The 18,993-nt window shown below is 39.7% G+C and overlaps 1 protein-coding gene across 1 annotated transcript in view; it reads left to right on the top strand.

The window, feature by feature from the left end:
- Positions 1–15,014, top strand: part of CDH13 (cadherin 13) — a 515,595-nt gene extending 500,581 nt beyond the window's left edge. Inside the window, exon 14 of the mRNA XM_074912996.1 lies at positions 9,280–15,014. Within this exon, the coding sequence (XP_074769097.1) occupies positions 9,280–9,287 (8 nt within the window). The 3' untranslated portion in view covers positions 9,288–15,014. The remainder of the gene's footprint in view (positions 1–9,279) is intronic.
- Positions 15,015–18,993: the final 3,979 nt, after the last annotated feature.

Below are 18,993 nucleotides of genomic sequence, written 5' to 3' on the forward strand. Positions count from 1 at the left end.
TACATAATTGGAGACAGGATGTTTATATACCTAGTCATAGAGACTTGACAAATAGAAATACCCTCAAATTGTACATCAGCATATTTAAAACGTACTTAATGACATTACATTTTATTGAGTCAATTAGGTGGGAAATGGCATTTTTACGCACATTTTAAACCGTCCAAACATGTTCCAGAAGTATAGACAAGAAAAAATACGACAGCTTAGAAGACGTGTGTTTGGAATGCAAAATTACTAGCAAATACAGCTCCTTCCCTAAGAGCTGTAATATTGTTCCTGATGGTCATTCTGTAGACATGAAATGAACGTTTAAGGAGATTGGTTTGATAGACCATTCAGTGTTGTGAATTCAGAGGAACTTTTTATGTTTTTGTCTTCTCAACAGTAACTGTTGACATATAATATTTTGTGCTACTTTTCTGAACAACCTCTTAAAAGTCACACATTACTGTGTAACTTCAGATAGTTATCATCTGAACTGTTCTGGAGTGGACTATGACCAAAAACTAAAATGGAATAAATGACCGGTTCAAATATTTTTCTTGTCATTAATGACCACTATATACACCACAGGATTTTTGGTTTTTAACTGTCTCTGTCCTTGAATATCTCCCCACTCTGTAACCTCCAGACACCTCACAACGTGCTCTCCCTGAGGAGAGCTTGCTATGCAGCTTTAGAGGGGGGGTGTGATATTACAGATGAATGTGGGAGACTTGTTGTGCCTAAAGGTTAGATGCTGTTGCTTTTGCTTCTCTACTGGACAGCTGATACTTACTGTCCTTTCATTGATGTCTGCAGTATTTCAGACTACATCTTAAAGCCTTGCTTTATCCATACACTTAATTTGTATATGTCACTGGTTAGCACTTATGTAAGCTGTCATGCTTAAGAGTTCTTGAAAAATTCTGAAATAGCCAGGTTGGTATCAACACAGCCAAACCTGGCAATTTTCTAATTTGATTTCTCCTTTTTCATGGCTTCTAAGCATAATACTTTTCTCTCAATTTTATTCTTGCCTAATAAGAGGTTTTTCAGATGATTCTTTTAGTATTTCAAGCTGGGATTAGCGTATAACTACAGATCTGAATGTGTCTGGACTACTTATGTTCATGTTCTACTTATTAAAAACATAGTAAACTAAGCTGTACTGCTGTGGAAGATGAGATCTGACTGCTTAAGCAGTTATACATTGCTTTAAAAGGTTAGCTAGCTGTTACATTTGATGCATTTCATTTTCAGCACAAATACAAAAAAATTAGGAGACTTGTTCAATGCTACTCTTTCAAAACTGCACTTACTCATTTCATTTGCTGAATGTTTTCAACTGTTCAGCTAAATTTATCAGATTAGAGCATGAGAAAATATACTTCCAGCCTGCATGCAGTCCCCTCTTCAACTGTTTAATTTTGAAAGAACTGGAAAAGAAAGGAAACATTTATTTTCTATTGGTCAAATGAAGGTGAGTGGTGTTGCTTCGGGAAAGTACCCAGTCAAGTTTCATATCAATAAAAAAAAATAATTTAAAAATCTAGGACATCTTAGCTGCTTTACCCTAGAAACCACCACCACTCCCTCCCCCCAGGAAGGTACTTCATATCCCTAGTGCACAGGAATTTAGTTAGAAGAGGCGTTATTAGATAAGTTAGCACTGCACTGGGCAGTACACGTTTCTGAATTTCTAAGCAAACATAGCTAGCCTTTCGGTTGATCAGAGGAACTTTTCTTTCAGATAGTGCTTCTTTATAGATACATATGTTTTGCACTTCATAAGAACAGCCCATTACATAGTGAGTATACGGGTACACGACAAGGAAGAGGTGAAGCAGAAACAAAGATTCAGCAGTGAGCAAGGCCCCTTGCCAGAAGTCAGAGGAGTAAGAGCACTTTGGTGTAAATCATCAACACTGTTTCAGATCTGCCAGTGTAGTCTATAAGAAATTAGCAGTGTGAGAGATGCTTGGAAATATTATCTGCTGGTGTCAGATACCCTTTGAAAATTACTTCAGCCCGAGCAGCTTATTCCCCTGTGCAAGCTGATTAGTTTAGATTGGCATCTTTCTCCACTGTCTTGCCAATTTTGGCCAATTGCACAGCACGTGCTGGCATTTAACTCCTGAAGTCAAATATTGACATTGGTATACACAAATCTACCGGAGCTTTCAGTAGAATTATGACACACTCATTTCACAGACACGGTACTAATGCAGACTGTGTTTTTCCTATCATTAAGAACTTTCAAATCATTTCCTCACATAATTGGGAAACATTATATTTGATGTTTTAAGATGCAAATTTTCAGGATAAACTCACTTCTCTCTTATAAACTTTTCCACAATGTACTAATGTGAAATCACTAATCTGCTTTAGTCACAAGCATACCTACTGCTATTCCTGATACTGCAGGTTAGGAAAGCAAATTTCTTAACTGCAGGAATAAAGACGGATAGTATCTGTCTGGGGATAGCTGTTGCAGTCTTTCAAATTCAGTGAGATTTGGGGTGACAAGATTGCCTTCTTTTTTTGAGCAGACAATAGCAAAAGCCACTGACCACTAGATTTTGGCACTTGCAGCAAAGCCTAGACAGTGCTTTGGACCACTGAAGAGGTCACCGAAGAGCATAGCTATGAAATTATTATTTCACCACTTCTGGTGCTGAAAACTACCCATGACAAATCAACAAGTGAAGTACATGAAAACCATTTATGTTTTTCTAAGTTTTATGTGAAGATTAAACTAATAACTCTGTATCTAATTAATGTCCTTGTATAGATGGTAAATTCAGGAACAAAGTACCTGGATGTTGATTAGCTGTCTAATCAGAAACATGGTTCTGATCTCTTCCACCATTTTTGCATTACCTCTCTAATATTACTGAGGCTTTGATAAAGTCCATGATGTAGACTTCTAATTATACAAAGATTAATGTAATATTTCTGATGAGAGGGTAATTGAAAGAAATCTGGAAGAAATGGAGCATGCATGAGTTCAACTCCAAACTCCAGCTGTGTTAACTCTTCTCTCTGTTAAACGGGAGTTAGAGCATGAATGCATCTTGGGTAAAGTTCATTCTTGTACAGAGGGGCAGCATGAAACTTAAATGTCTAATTTTCATGAGGTTTTAACTGCAATGTAGGAAGCATAGTCTGTGTAATGGGGGGAGGATTTGGTCTCATCAGGAAAAAGATCTTTGAAATGCTTTGAATTACTCAATTTAGACTTGTGTCTTTAAAATAAGCAGAGAATTGAGTCACTAATATGTAAATATGTTCAGAGAAAGCTAAGGCTGCAACAGGGAAAGCTAGAGTGCCTGGGAAATGCCAAAGCATTTTCTGAGCTCAGAAGTCGTCGTTTTGCAAACAAGATTGTTTATTGGCTCATTAGAAGGGCTCTGCTGGAATATGAGCTCTTGGCAACCTGAACCATAGTGAATGAGGTTACATGCTACCAGTTGTCTTTTTCCTAGGTTGGGGGATTATGAAATCTTCGTTTTAAAGAGTTATGTGCTTTTTTTCTCCATTTTCTTCTATCGTGTGAATCAGCATAAGAAATAAACCTTAAATTAGCCCACTGTGAAATAAACAGGCGGCTATAGTCATTAAGTGAATATTATAGGCACTTAGTCTCGATTAGGTGACTTTCTCCTTTTCTGATCCAATTCAGCATCCAAAACCATGACTAGATGACAATTCAGATCTGTTCTGCAGAGTTTGCCGCCAACACCAACAACTCTTTTGACCTTCCAAATAGAGTCAATATCAATAGATTTTAGTGGGAGTAGAAAGAGGGGTTTGTTCCATTTAAGTTTCTACATCACGAATCTCCCTACCCTAAACTGCATACTTAGACCTGTATTCCTATAGCATTACTACAATCCATACTCTTAGTACATTAGATCCTGATAAACATGTACAATGTTTGTCAGTTTTCTTGACCAGCAAAAGCAAACATCATCTTCCAACGCCAAAGTACTAATGCCAACAGACACCATCTGTTTATGATAACGAGCTGGGCTTTCTTATCAGAGACCTATTAACCATAATTGTAATAATTCAGACAGCAAGTGCATAAAAATAACCCTGCCAATTTCACTGTTATCTCACTGTTTAACTGTTATCTTAAAAGGAATGTGGCTGAATGTTTCTCTCCAGTGTCAAAGAGGTAGAGCAGAGAAGAACTGTGAGATAAAAATGGTGAAGATCACATTAGAGACTTCAGTGAGAGTGATTTCTGGAGAAAAAAGTTATATATAGCTATGCTATATAGCTAGCTTTATGCTGCTGTGCATTCCCCAGATACTTTAAGGAAAAGGTGGGGGGTGACCACGTAAGAACAACGATGCACACACCCCCCCTCTGTGGCTTTCATGCCTGCAGCTGTATACAGCAAATTACTTGTTGTAGGTAGACAGAAATCACGTTTAAAACAACACATGGTGTGTAATAATTCCTGAGTGCCGAGACCAGCTATAGAGACATTGGTGTTCTTAACAGCCAATACAAAGATGATAAAATAATTACTAGGCATAATAATCATTAGTGTACAGATCTAAACCTGCCAGGCACAGGCTTACCAGCGCATTAAGTTCCTTTAAAGACATAGTTAGAATGGATCAGCAAACGTGCTCCCTGCACATATTATTTGCACATTTAATGCCTACAGTATTCCTTAAATACTAATATCTTTTATGTGCTGTTGCCAGCTGCAAACTTTAAATCATGCGTGATATAAAATACATAAGAAAGGGTCCAAAAAAAAAAAAATCAACACAACCCCATTGAAGTCAGTGGATAAATCCTAGAAGTCAGTAGTCTTTAGGTGAGCTGTTTGTAGATGGGACTCAAATCAGTAGATCCTAAGAGTTTGGTAGTGTGTATGTTATTTTTGGAACTTTTATTTGGTCCCTCTTTATGGGGAGAATAAAGAAAAAAAAAAATCAGAACAACCCCAAGAAATCTACAATTCCTATACAGAAAACAGTAATGAATATTGGAAATCCTGTCGGGAGAACAGAGAGATCTGAACTATTGACCAGATGCTTATCAGAACCCCAAAGAATTTATAATAGAGCAGTTCTGTTGATTGCAACAGATCAGCTTATAGTCACCACTGAGTTTTCTGCACAATACTTTGGTTGGTGTTGACTTCTGTAAATGTTGTATTAAGGGAGTTACTGGCCAGAATGCTTGTCCAACTATACCTTATATGACTCTATCAATCAGAATATTTTTGGGAAGTAAATTTGTAACCGGTAAACTACTATTAACCACAGGAACTGAAAGTTAGCCTAACTTCTCTACAGGACATAAGCCATTTTCTATCGACTTTGTGTGCAATCGAAAGAACAAAGACAGATTTGCTCTCAAATATTCTTCCTGGAACTATCAAAGATGATTACCGAAATTTTACAGCACGTAATTTTGTATGTTGAATCTCATTTTAAAAGCCAAAAACTACTTCTCTAGCAATCCATCTTTACAAAAGGGTCAAATCATCATTAATGAGTAGAGGGGTATATACCGTCCTTCCAAACCGTGCTTGGAATAAGATAATTCTTTTAACACAACTTCAGTTAAACCTGGTGAAAGGGCTGAGCTGGATTCATAGTAGTCTTGGTACCCTTTGTCACTGCCAGGATTTTTGTAGATGAATCAGCAAAAGCAGATGTTAAGGAGACATCATTTTATGGATGCTTGCAGGGAGCTCCTCCTATTAAGTGGGAAAGCCTGGCAAGAAGCCCAAGCAGGTCTCTTTGAAAAACATGTCAATGAAAGCTGTCATCATGGGCTATGAATAAGAGGAAAAACAGGTCATGTAGGGATAATCCAGAAAAATATGTGCAGTAGGGAAGAGGCCGTGAAGGAGTCAGAGTAACAGAGGTTTTGTCAAAAGTGGCAGACTAGGAAACTGCTTTGTACAGCAAAAGACTGTCAGGATATGAGCACAGGAGCTTGAATTTGTCAAGGGCTGTGAAAAGATGTTGCAAAACTGCTAAGCGAGGAGAGCCTGCGTAGGAGATTTAGCTGTTTGAATGGCTTGAAAAAGCCCTTTGGGGTGATGTGTGAAAAAAAGAATCTTCTCGATTAAGACATAACCTAAATATACGGACCTAGAAAGGAGATTCCGTGACAAAAACCTTCTCCAGTTTGTTTCTGTTTTTAGGCTTGAATTAAGGGGCAGGATGATAGTGTTGTCCTAAACAATCAAAGAAAGAACTAGAAGGGAGCACTTTAGGGAAAAGATTTAAGAGCTCAGTCTTAGCCATGCAGAGCTGTCAGCTAAACATCGAAAAGGTATCGGAGCTAGAGGTCGACATTTCTGTCTAAATGGAAAAACAGGTAAAAAGAGTAAGATCGCTGAACTGTCAGCACTGAAGTGATTGCTGAACATGTATGAACCGTGTCACAGAGAAGGGGAAGAAAATAAATGGGGGTGGGGACAAGATTTCCCCAGAAACCTGGGATGGGGAGAATGAGACAGAAGGGCATGCTGGAAGAGTGATTAGAGAAATCACGGTAAAATGACAGGAGGAGGCACAGGAGCCAAAGGAAGCACCAGATTTCCAGGCATGTGATAAATGGGTCAAAGGCAGCTGATAGGTCAGAAAGGATGAAGTTAAGAAGCAATATCAGTAGAAAGACAGACTAGGCCAGGGACTGTAGAGCTTTGAGATGAAAGGGAAAAGTGCTTGAAGAGGCAGATGGGGCAACAGGGAGAATCAAAAGCATGCTTATATCATGAGAGAGAGAAGCTAGCCTTCAACTGATAAAAAAAAAAATAGCATAGGAGAAAGCATATTTATAATTAAAGCTGAACTAACTAGTTTTAATATAGAGTTTACTCAGAAAAAGCAAGGTAGTAACACTCATTATATCTGTCAATACAATGTAAAATATACAAGATTTTCTTCAGGTCTACACATAAATCAACATATATTGCCCTTTATTTACAAGTTGTTGGTGAAGCAGTCACTAGCTGCTTGAATTTGTGTGACATTTATAAATTTTGCACTGACAGATTCCTCTGGTGAAGTTTCAGCCCATGGACTGTACAGAAATTCAGTGCTACAGCTGCTGTTCATTCATCATACACAAGTGCCTGTCCTTAGCAGGAAGACCTCCAGGGATCTCCCAAAGAATCAGAGTAGCTTTGCCAATTCAAAAGCTGGTCTTATTTCCTTTGAGTCAGGACTGAATAAATGCCCTTTAATGATACTAAGCTTCATTGTGATCTGGAAATGCTATTTTTCAGATGGTCTGTGAGATCAGAGTCCTGAACTCTTGCTTTCCACTACCCCAGGAGATCAAGTTGTTTATGAGAATTTAGTCTTATCTGGAATCCCTAATCCAAATATATCCAAACTTTGGCAGTCATGATCACAAATTTCCTATATGTAAGTCTGGGTCCTAGTTTTGTGGCCAGAGCTTTTCTTTAAGCAGCATGCTAAAAATCCACATGCTAAGCATCCCCCGATTTTATCTTATTTGGAAATCTCAGTGATGCTTCTCACTTCAGTGAGCCCCATCCATCAGTCCCCTCTACGGATTCTTACGCTTGCTTAAATTTGCTCTACTTACCTTTGTTTAACAGAACTGAGGTCACGCTGCAGGGGAAAGGACAGGCTGTTGCTATCCAGGTGCCTGGCTGGCTGCAAAGCCAATCTGGACAGGCCTCTCACTGGAAGAATTTAATATTGAAGTCAATTCAAATATTACTAAGATACCAACAAGAAAGAAACAGATAAAGTAAAATAGCCTTATCAGAAATTATATTAAACTTGATTTGCCCAAAAAGAAAACTAGATAATTAAAAGTAAGCAAAGAGCAAAAGCCAGCATCTAATAACGAGTTATGTTACTGTTTATGCTACACGTGTCTGTAGTCGTGACAAAACTATTGATACTGCATCGGCAGCTGAGCACCGCACAGCTGCTCCCTGCCCCAGCAGGATGGGGGAGACACTCGGGAAGGGAGAAGTGAGAACACACACGGGTTGAGATAAAAACAGTTTAACAGGCAAAGCAAAAGCTGAATGCACAAGCAAATCGAAATAAAGAATTCATTCACTACTCCCCATGGGCAGGGAGGTGCTCAGCCATCTCCAGGAAAGCAGGGCTCCATCTCATGTAACGGCGACTTGGGAAGACAAACACAACTCTAAATGTCCTTCCCCTTCTTCCTCCAGCTTTTATTGCTGAGCATAACCCCACATGGTGTGGGACACCCCTTTGGGCGGTTGGGGCCGGCTGTCCCCGCTGTGTCCCCTTCCAGCTCCTTGGGCACCCCCAGCCTCCTCGCTGGTGGGGCACCAGGAGAAACAGAAAACACCCTCATGCTCTGTAAGCCCTGCTCAGCAGTAGCTAAAGCACTGGTGCATTATCGACACTGTTCTGGTCACAGATCCTAAACATAACACCGTATGAGCTACTATGAAGAAAATTAACTCTATCCCAGCCAAAACCAGTACAAACAGTAAACCGACACTGTAGGATCAGAAGTTATAATTGAGAGGAGCCAGAACAAATTTAGCTAGGTGTTTCGCTAATATTATTATTCGTATGTGTTTTAACTCTGAAGTCGAATATTTGCAATTTAAGAGTGTCCAAGTGAAATTGGGGGAAAGTGACCCATTAGCTACAACTGTTACATTTGCTTCTAATCTCTGTTTTTTCTGAATTTCTTTACTACCTTTGTATTATCAGAGTGCCCATCTAAAATAGCTAAAAGCATTCAAGTTGTGCCACCTTCACTTTATTGAAGAAAAAAAAGTTAGACCGTCCACATAAGATTCATATTTCTATAGGAACATTAATATGACCTGCCAGCTCTCTTATTCCCTGGTATATTCACAAACTATAAGGGACTATAAACACGTTATTTTAAAAAAGATATTGCTTGTTTGCTCTTTGCTTGTTGGCGTGTGTGCACACGAGGGAGTGACTCTCTGACATTTTACTCGCACTCTTGCACTAACATAAATGATCAAGGTATCAGATGGGGAGCATCAGGCCCTGGCTTGAGATTTATGCTCAAACCTCCACCCTACATCTTCCTGAATTGCACTACAAGGTCTCTGAATGTCCCAGGTGATATTTTGGGGTTTCCACTTGGAGATTTCTGTCTTTACAAATAATTGCTTCTGAAGCTGGATAGTTTCTATTTAATTACAAATGTGCATGCACTCAATCAGTAATTTAATTGGGGAAAAAAAATCCAAAAAGTTAAAAGATACTGTGATCTGTGTAGCAATAATCATACACGTTTCCCATCATTTAGGTCTGTAAGAACTCCTGACATTTGAAGCTGTCCTACCGAGTTGCCATGGCAACGTGAAAAAAAGAAAACATCAGATCTGAAGATTGCAGTTTACAGTTACTGTTCTTCACTACTAGGCCTCAGTTGCTCCAGATTCAGTTTAATTTGCAACCTCACTTAATCTGTCCAACTATACATTGGTGTTTGACAGCCTCTGCCCTAACTTACGTTTATTAATGGATTCCTCTTGCAAGACGCAAGGTTTATGCGGATTTTCACTGAATGTTAAAAGACCATGACATCTAAACTGGACCTTGGGAGAGCAGAAAACAGATTGACTCAATTTTTTTTCTATCTGTTGACTTGTTGCTATTCAACTGTTCAGAAAATATTTTGTCTGTGGGTTAGTATTTGTATATGTATGAGTGTATGTATATATATATATTTATATAGAGAGAAGAGTTATACGACAGGTTTAGCTTTTATAAAATATTCATCTGGAGTGTGCAAGGGACAAAGCAGAATAATACAGCCACAGATGAATTGTAACTATTCTACCATGGCTAAACCTACTGTATTTGCTGTTTATAGTGTGGCCAGAAGGAGAGAGCCTATTGCAATCACACCGCTACAACAGCCACTTTGTTGACACAAATAAAGCAGGCCCAGGGCTCTGCCGTGTCACTTCTCGTACCTCAGGTTCAGCAAACAAGAAATGCAAGTGCCCCTGGCTTGTTTCTGATCTGAACTGCTTTCCTTACGCCCCGACTGGAATTCACGCTGGGGCAGGAGCACGGCGCCTCGCTGCCCATGTCAGGGGGACGGCGGAGCCCTGGTGTGGGAGAAAGCGGGAAGCAGGCGGCTGTGGGTCACGAGTCACAGCCCTGGAGTGCTGGGCCTGGCTTTACAGGGCTCCAGTCAGCTTCCTTTGTGTCCCTGCAGGTAATTATTTGCCGGGGCGGTTTACAAAATTTCAGTCGTTCGTCAGCTCTGCAGACACGGTTCGGTAGGAAGGTGTCTGCCTCGGAGAAGCTGATTAGAACAGCAAAAAGCAAAGTATTTCTCCGAAGCACTGGTCTCTCTCTCAGCCTCTATGCAGCTGTCATCACATATGTAAGCGCAAGGAGGAAAACAGATGCCCTAATCTATAAATATACTCACACACACATATATATAGTTTTGAATATATATATACATACATACACACGTACACACAGTTTCCAGTTAAGAGTAACAAGCGCATTTCTTTGTGTGTGTAAACTTACCACACTTGTTTGCAGACATGGAAAAAAAGGGTGTTCGTTATATATGAATATGAATCCTTTTTTATTCTGTGAGCATGTAAGGTTAAAAAAAACCAACCAAACCACCAAACCCTTCTAATTGTATCAAGATGATCATCTTGTTAATAAATTGTAAATGATCCATCAAAGCTCACACCAAATTTTTATAAAATTAACACAAAAAGTATACTAGTGACAGACTGTGGCTTTTATTAGAGCTTGCCAGTAACTAGGGTAAGGTAAGTGTCTTAGAATATTTTAATAAACTTGCTTATTTAAAGTTTAAACAAGAAAGCTTCCTTATGCAATAGAACTTTGCAGCTGCATTCTTTAGTTAGCATTTTTACAGTACTTATGAGTCATACTGTATGTTGTCTTTACTACAGTGAGATTATGAGCATATCTTCCACGCCACATATATGTTTCAATAGTAAAGCTTTTTGGAAGCATTAAAAAGTCCAAACATACATTTAGTTTTCCATAATGCTACACTAGATATTAAATGTGTGTTGGTGGTTAAAAATTGCTGTACAATAGCTTTTCTCTGACTTCCTGTATTGTACCAAATATGAAACAGGTCTTTTTTATTTTTAATCAAAAGGAGTAATAACAACAGCGACAGAGGAAAAAAATTAGTTTTTGTTGTGAACTTTCCTAACGTTGTAGATTTCTTGATAAGATACAAGCTGCCTTCAGACAGGAACCTATTTTTCTCTTCCAGCTTAACTCCTGCTGTCCTGACCAAGTAAAATCTCCCCCTGACCTCGTTTCTCTGCAGCACGCTCTCGGTGTTTCAATTACCAAAGTGGTACTTTGAGGTCAGTGGGAGCTTTTGCTGGGCAAGGGCTTCAGGAGTGGGCTGTTAGGCAGCTGCAGGCATTTCAGTGGGAAAGTGCCTGATCTCAAACATTAACATGGGCATGCTTCTAAGTTCTCTTTCTCTGCCCATGCCTTTTAATAATCACACGCTGCTGCTTTATCATCAACAATCATGTCTTTTAAAAAAATACAATTTTCAGGCAAATTTGTCAAAAAGAAAAAAAAAAAAATCAACAAATGCATACCATGACTGGATTTTCAACGTGTATATTTAAAGAATGCATCCAAATGCACCCAAAGATAAACCGCACCCTACGCTTTTGATCTACAAATCCTCTATCTTGAATAAAAGAAATTACAATATCCTCCCCCACAAATACTCTTTTTCTACTTGCTTTCTTCCTCTCTCTATGCAGCAAAACCCACCTCTGGAAAGACACCCATTGCATCAGTATCATTTCTATCAAGTACCAGATAAGGCTACCCTTTTCTCCTTTAACCCAAGGCTCACATAGCATTTGGTGGATCATTCCAAGGGCATCCAAAATGAGGAACAAAGAAAAATTTCTTCTGCCTGAAACTACACTAACAATGGGAAGACTGTACCACTTTGTGCCCAAGGACAAGAGATCCTTTTTCTTGGATAATACCGCAACATTTTGACATGTAGAGAGGTCAGTGTCATGGCTGAAACTGAATCAAGATACTTCGAAGCCTTCATTCACCATTATCACTTTATTTCTGTACCCAGGTTAAAGCCTCTCGGCCTTTACTGTGTGTCTCTAGGCTTCGGATGGAGCTAATCACTGGACTACCTAAGCATGCAAAGAGAAGATCAAGCTGCCATGTTAATGTTTCTCTCTACCTGAGAGCAAACCCTTTTTAACAAGAGATTGTGGCACTTTCTGTAGCGTTATACAAGTGAGGAACCTTATTAGAATCTGAGTTTTCCTACCTGATTAAGATTGTCGGCTCTGGCTCTAAAAATGATGCCCATTTCCTGAAACAAAGGAGCAACAACAATTTATTAGTTTTTCTACAATGAAAATGTAGAGAAGTTAGTTACAAAAGTGGTTGTCATTTTTTTTTTAATAGTTAATTATGTTTAACCTTTGTTCAGCCAAGCTTGCTGTTTTTATAACATGGCATTTATTTCTACCTAGCTATTTTGGTCACTATAGCGTTTATTTCAGTCCATGTTTGTAGACATATAATGCTGTCTGGAGTCAGAAAGGCAGTGAACTTGTTGATTTTCATTCTGTAATGGGCACGAAATGTCTTGTGCAAAAATCATTTCACTTAAGAAGAGTATCTGCTGTTAAAACACAAATTGGGTATAACAAACAGCGGGAGGAGTTTATTAGCAAGACAAAGGTCTCGTTTGTGGTGTACTTGCTAATTGAACCCTTGTCTGTACACCTCGTGTGTGCTTTTACACTAAGCCTATGTGCATTTATTAATGTACATTTTGTTCAGTAACTGTAGGTCTGAAGATTAAAACAAAGGGAAACAAGCTGAATTTCCTACTGGGTATCGAGGAAAATTAGGTAAGAGTGGAACACTGGCTAATACACTTTCTGAGCCCTGTTCTCATCGCATATACACTGGTGTAAATCAAAGAGCAATTCCATTACTAGAATTGTTTGAGATTCCGTTAATCATATTTAGATGAAATTTTTCATCTAAACCTCCCCACATATTGCTTTTACTGGTCTGCTGTGAACAGTAAAGCAGCAATATTTGTCACAGGATTGTTGAGTGCTTATATATTATTGAAAGTCTGTCTTTTGTGACATACAGAGAAACCTACAGCTTAGATGCCTCCCACGGATGACTCACTTCCTTCACCGACCACTTTACCATGTCTCTAAGGCACCCAGCATCATTTGGTTTAGCCTTCATTTGAAGTGGCTGTGGCCTGTAGTCAAATCATTTGTCCTGGTCTCTTGCGTAGTCATTAAGGTTAGGGATCACTGCAATATAAACCTCATTTATTAAATTATGGACTTTACAGTCGGTTTGTAGGGCCCTAGCTTAAGTGATTTTTCACTACAGAAAATGAGACATATGTTATATTAACAACTTTTACATCATTCGTCCTTCCTTTGCAAAAACCTCCTGTTTGAAATACTGAGAAAGCTGCCAATTTTCTTCTCAGTTGCTACTAATACACTCAGCCACTTGAAACATAGCAGAATTTTGCACACAAATAGTTTTTTTACATCACTGTTTGTCTACAGACTAACTTTCATTCTGGATGGATTTAATAATGTCTTTTAATTAAAAAAAAAAAAAAAAAAACACCAAACTGCAAGATAAATTATATTAAAGTCACATCAACTTGAGAACACCAAGTCTAAGGCAAAACTCTGATCCTATCTTCCCTTTATTACATCTCTAGAAATTGTTGTCTGAGAGATACACTGTCCAATGCTAATAAAAAAATAACTAAAATAGCAATTATTTTCTTTCAATTAATTCTGTGATCTATAATCTTTAGAATTAACATGCAAAGTACATTAGTAATTATCATTATTCTATTTAAAGCAGAGATAACTGGCTATTTTACTGTGTAAAACACAAAACTCATTGACTACACTGTTCTCTTGCCTCACATCAAGATACACTAGTTGATTTATAGTTGTCCAAATGAAATGAATACACTCGTACACTCTCAGTGGAAAGTTACTAGTTGCACAATTGCTATGTGTGTGTATATATGTAGATATATAGAGATATACACATACACATATAAATATATATATATAATAATATATACAGATGGAGGGAGATCACTACAACATGGGGACTTGGAATAAGCAGTTTAATTCCATGAATTATGAATACATGAGTTAAGGGACAGCATGGGTTACATATGCCAAACTGGTCTGATTTAGAGAACAAAAAAAAGGCAGAAAAACTCACACTAAAACCCAGGCTTATCCCAACTCTCATGTTGTATTTATGCTACCTTTAGCTGTCCCCTCTTAACACAATTATATTATTTGAAGATACGCATAATTGTCTACTGACTTATTTTTAGTTGTCTATGTATCAGCAGGTCACCAGTAGTGGAAAGGGAAGGGTTTATAGCCAGAATTCTGCGTTACTGTGCTTTCAGTGGGACAGCTCTTTGGGAAAGTTTCATCCACCCTCTGAACGTCGCGCTCCTCCTCTGCATCAGCAAATGATTGTATTCCATGACTTGGGGTTAAAATGATAGTCTAAAGACTGTGTATGTAGGTGCCCACACCCTGCCTGGGACTGGAGAATAAGAGAACGTCTGGTGGACTGTGATGGTGAATTCGGTACAAACAAGCTGTGTTGTTACTGCCATTTCAGCCAGAACCCTCCTGGAAAATCATATTTATCCCATAACAAACTCTATTTCTCTAAGTTACCACTAAGATTTTTTTTTTATTATTATTTTCTTTCTTTTTTTAAAGTTCAAGCAAGGAGGAAAATTTTTTGTTTGATTTTAAAGATACTTAATTCAGCTACTTTTCCAGTTAATCGTTCCTTTGGGCCCTAGTTGCTGAATTGCTTGCTGTTTCTGAGGTGTAAATAAACGTTTTGATTTATGACGTGGTTGCAAAGAAACTTGTAATTTATTTGTGAAATGCTCAAATAAAGGATGTATGGGCTTTTACCTTTTGTCTGGGCGTAGACCTTCCTGATGCAATACAGCAGGAATGGAGGACTACAAAATGACCTTGAGACTGCCAAAGGGCTGGAGTGGCCTGTGCTAAACACAAGAAACTCCCACACTGCTCTAAGTAAGAGAGATAAATTGCAGCCTCTGTCACATGCCATGGTTATAGAATGAGAATCTGGAGGTTAGAAAGGTAAATAAGGTTTGACCACACAAGAAAGCAGTAGCAGATTAATCAGCATCCATTCAGGTAACAGCAGTGATTTGCCTTCTAAAGCCACACTTTCATTACAAAGAGTTGCCTTGAGCCAAACCCGGGTCAGGTGTCGCTAGGCTGGACTGCGTGCAGGAGCTTTAATGGATTTTTGTTCCATTTTCTTTCTGCTTCACCTGGCCACCTTCCCCACCTACCGCCACCATAGCGGCTTCTATCGAACAGACAGCTGCAACAAGAGAACATTGTAAACAACGCAGAAAGGCAGAACAAACGTCAGTCAGCGAGGCCCACCGTGGGATGCTGCAGGAGCGCGTTCCTGTCTCTGCCAGCAGATTTTAACAGCCATCCTCTGCAGTCGTGTCTGATGTGCCCCCTCCCTGCGCTTACCTGCCGGGGAAGCGTTGCCGCGCAGATGTGTATGCAGGTGTGCTCTAACTCCGAGCCCTGATTCAAAAAAACCTGATGCCGAAATTTAGAGCCCTTTCTGCCTTCAGGCCCTAACTGCTCTGGGCCGGATTGCCCCAAAGGCCTTGCACTGCTTTAATGCCCTTCTGTACCAGCAACTGCAAAGCTTAGCACTTTAGCATGCTGGGCTTAAGGTTTGTAAAATAGAATTTTCTTTTTTTCACTGAGTTTTCATAATCTGTGATTATGACAGAAAAGGAATTGGGATGTGCTTTCCTCTGCTGCCAGCTGCTCCCAGACATTGCAGAAGGGCCCAGTAGGTGAAACTAATAATAACTCTGGCCCAGAATCCAGCGCAGCAAAAAGAACAGCAGGCTAGGCAGAGTGAAAATCCTGCAGGAAAACTGTACCACAGAACTATGGCATTATTGCTTCTCTAGCAGGGAATTCTTTTTCCAGCACAAAGATAGAGCCTGTTGGCTTTCTGGAATTTCTGAAATTCCTGTGAGTTGTTTTTTAGCTCTTCTAGGAAGTTATCTAAACTGACAGCGACACATAAAGATAGAATATCCCTGAAAATAGCCTTTTACTACAGCTGAGAGTAGAGGAAGCTGGGGAGGGAGGGCAGTACTTGGAGGAAACATTTGAGTACAAGCCACAGCAGCTTGCTTTCACCAAGACCCACCTCCAGCTTCTGCCTATTACCAATGCTTTGAGACTTTGAATCTAAAGGAGGCTTTTTAGTGTGGTCCGTAATAAGTAGAGGATGAAAGAGTCTATGTGAAACTTGTGGTGTAATTCAGCAAAAGGTCATTACCTGAAAGCCACAGCAAAAAAAGTGTCTTCTGGTTTGGTCTCAGTTGAGATCATTGTCCTAAACTAATGCTGTGCCTTGTACCTTAAAAGAGGTGTTTGAAACAGTACAAAGTTAAATCATAAGCAAGGAAATGTTAACAGAAAGAGAAAATGCTGAATGGTTTTTAGCCAGGTAGAAGTTTTCTGTTGCCCTTTCAACCTTTCTCTGTCTCATCTAATGCCACAGTTCTGGATTGCAGTCTACTGGTACTCAGTAACTTTGCACACTTCAGTTACATTCTTTCTCCAGCAACAGTAAATCAGAACAGTCCCTTCTGGCTCCAGTACAACCTTCTTACCTGCAGAAACAAAGTCAGGGTCATTGCTCCTGCTATTGGGATGCTCTTCCCCAGCCGCCACGCCTCTGGCCGGACTCTACTCCTCCACCTTGCTGACCTCCGCTGCCCCTGCGGTTACAGCAGCAAGTAAGTTACTCTAGTCCGGTACACTTCAACGTTATATGACAGTATATTTTATTACTTATGACTCATTTTGCAATTTACTGTTTCCACGTGCAGTTGTGGGATACTCACCATCATTGTTGTGGCTGGATGTACTTTTTACAACAAACTGTCCAAAACAAGAAAAACAAAAGTGTTGACACTACTCGTTTACTGCAAGGCATGCTGAAAAGTCAGAATGTAATATACAGGTGGGCACTTACAATTAATGAATTGCTTGCAATACAGTTTCAATACTGGGGGAATTGATTTTGGAAGGGGCATGTTCATAAACAGCTTTTTGTAGTACATTTAAAGGAAAAAAAAAAAAAAAACAAAACCAAAAACCACACAACCAAAACTCTCAGTGTTGTCTTTTCAAACTGACCATATGATATTTTTAACAGAGGAGAGTGAAACACAAGTAGACAGTATGTATGGACTGGGTTAAATCTTCATGTCACAGGTTTTTAAAATTTTCGCTCTCATAAATGTCCATTGTTGTTTACACCTCTTATCTTGCTCCATACCAGCAGCCGCATAGTAACAAATTTTATACTGGGCTAATTTTGCCATTCCAGTTATCTTGCCACCTTCACCCTTGCTGTAACAACCCATCTGCTGAGGACAGTGGTAAGATACCAAGTCTAGCCTGCACTTGGAAATGACAGCAAATCAAATAGTGCCTCTTTGTATACAAATAAATAAATAATCACATCAGCTGTGCCTCTTTTTTTTTTTTTTTTTTTTTTGTGCTACTTGATCAGCTGCAGTAAAGCAACAGTGCTGTAAGACACCTTCCATAAAACAGGGATTATAACCTGCCTCGGAGTTAGAGCATGTATTGTTGGTTTGGCTCGTACCAAGGGAGTTAGCCTTTGGTGGGATTTGAACACCTAATTCCCACTGGCATCACTAAAAAGCCAGAAGTCGAAGAGCTGAAATTTCCCCACAACGACCAGCTAATGAAATATTTATATAACTATAAATTATTTAATTTTTTTAAAAGTCATCATGAGCTAATATACAGTGAAATGTTTCCTGTATCTCCAAGGTAACTTAATTGTCATCATCTTTCATATTGAGCAAAACCAGTAAAACCTCTAGAGAACAGGTGCCCCAATTAACAGATATACTTTCATATACTGGATTGCCTTTCATATACCGGATTGCCAAAAAGAAAAAGAACAAGATCAGGGAGGCTCAATTCACATGGGGATCGTAGCAAACGAGACAGAGTCCACAGATAAAGCAAAGCAGAAACAATACACTGTAGTAATTAGAATAACCCTTCTTACGAGACAGTAAGTCTAAAAGAAAAATTTAGACTTTTTGGTGCAATAAAATTCACATGTGCAAGCCATGACTATTAACTGTATCACGTAAGAACTAGACCGGTGGTGGAGAGCCCAGTCGTGGTGCCTGGCAAGTTTCACCGTTGTTACTGATGGCAAAACTGCATTAATCCATATGAAAATGGCTTACTCCTGAATCCTGTGCAGAGAAGTCAAAACGATAATGGCTCTAGAGAGAAATCCTTTGAGCTGGGCAAAAACCCCCTATATCTTCAGCCCTGTCGAGGGCTTAGTGCGGCTGCTTGCCATCGCACTGGCAGAGCTGATGGCAAGACTTTGAGCTCTCTGTACCGGTCAGGCTGTGTTCTCTTGTGTCTTCAGTCCCATCAGACCAGAAAGCGCCCTCTTTTCACTCTGTTTCAGCAATAGGGACAGAACTGCAATATATAGAAACAGAGGAACAGTCAGAGGGCAGAGTTCAAAACTCCCCTGGTGTAGTTGGAGACACCCTCCTGCCAGCGCAGCCACCTCAGCGTGATGACCACAGAGATGGGGTGCAGAGGCACCTCACGCCAATACCTCAGGCAGGCACCGGCCTGAGAGCTGAACCCTTCCCAGAGGAGGGGCCGCCACCTCGGCCACCCAGACACAGGGCTCAGGAGCTTAGGTAGCCCTGCGGCCACACGGCAGCCGAGCAATTGTCAGACCGTGCCCCGGACTCCTGCCAGACATCCCACCTTTGTCAGTCCCGATGCACACGGCAGCTCCC

The sequence above is a fragment of the Athene noctua genome, chromosome 9 (genome assembly GCF_965140245.1).
Source record: "Athene noctua chromosome 9, bAthNoc1.hap1.1, whole genome shotgun sequence".
Taxonomy (NCBI): Eukaryota; Metazoa; Chordata; class Aves; order Strigiformes; family Strigidae; genus Athene; species Athene noctua.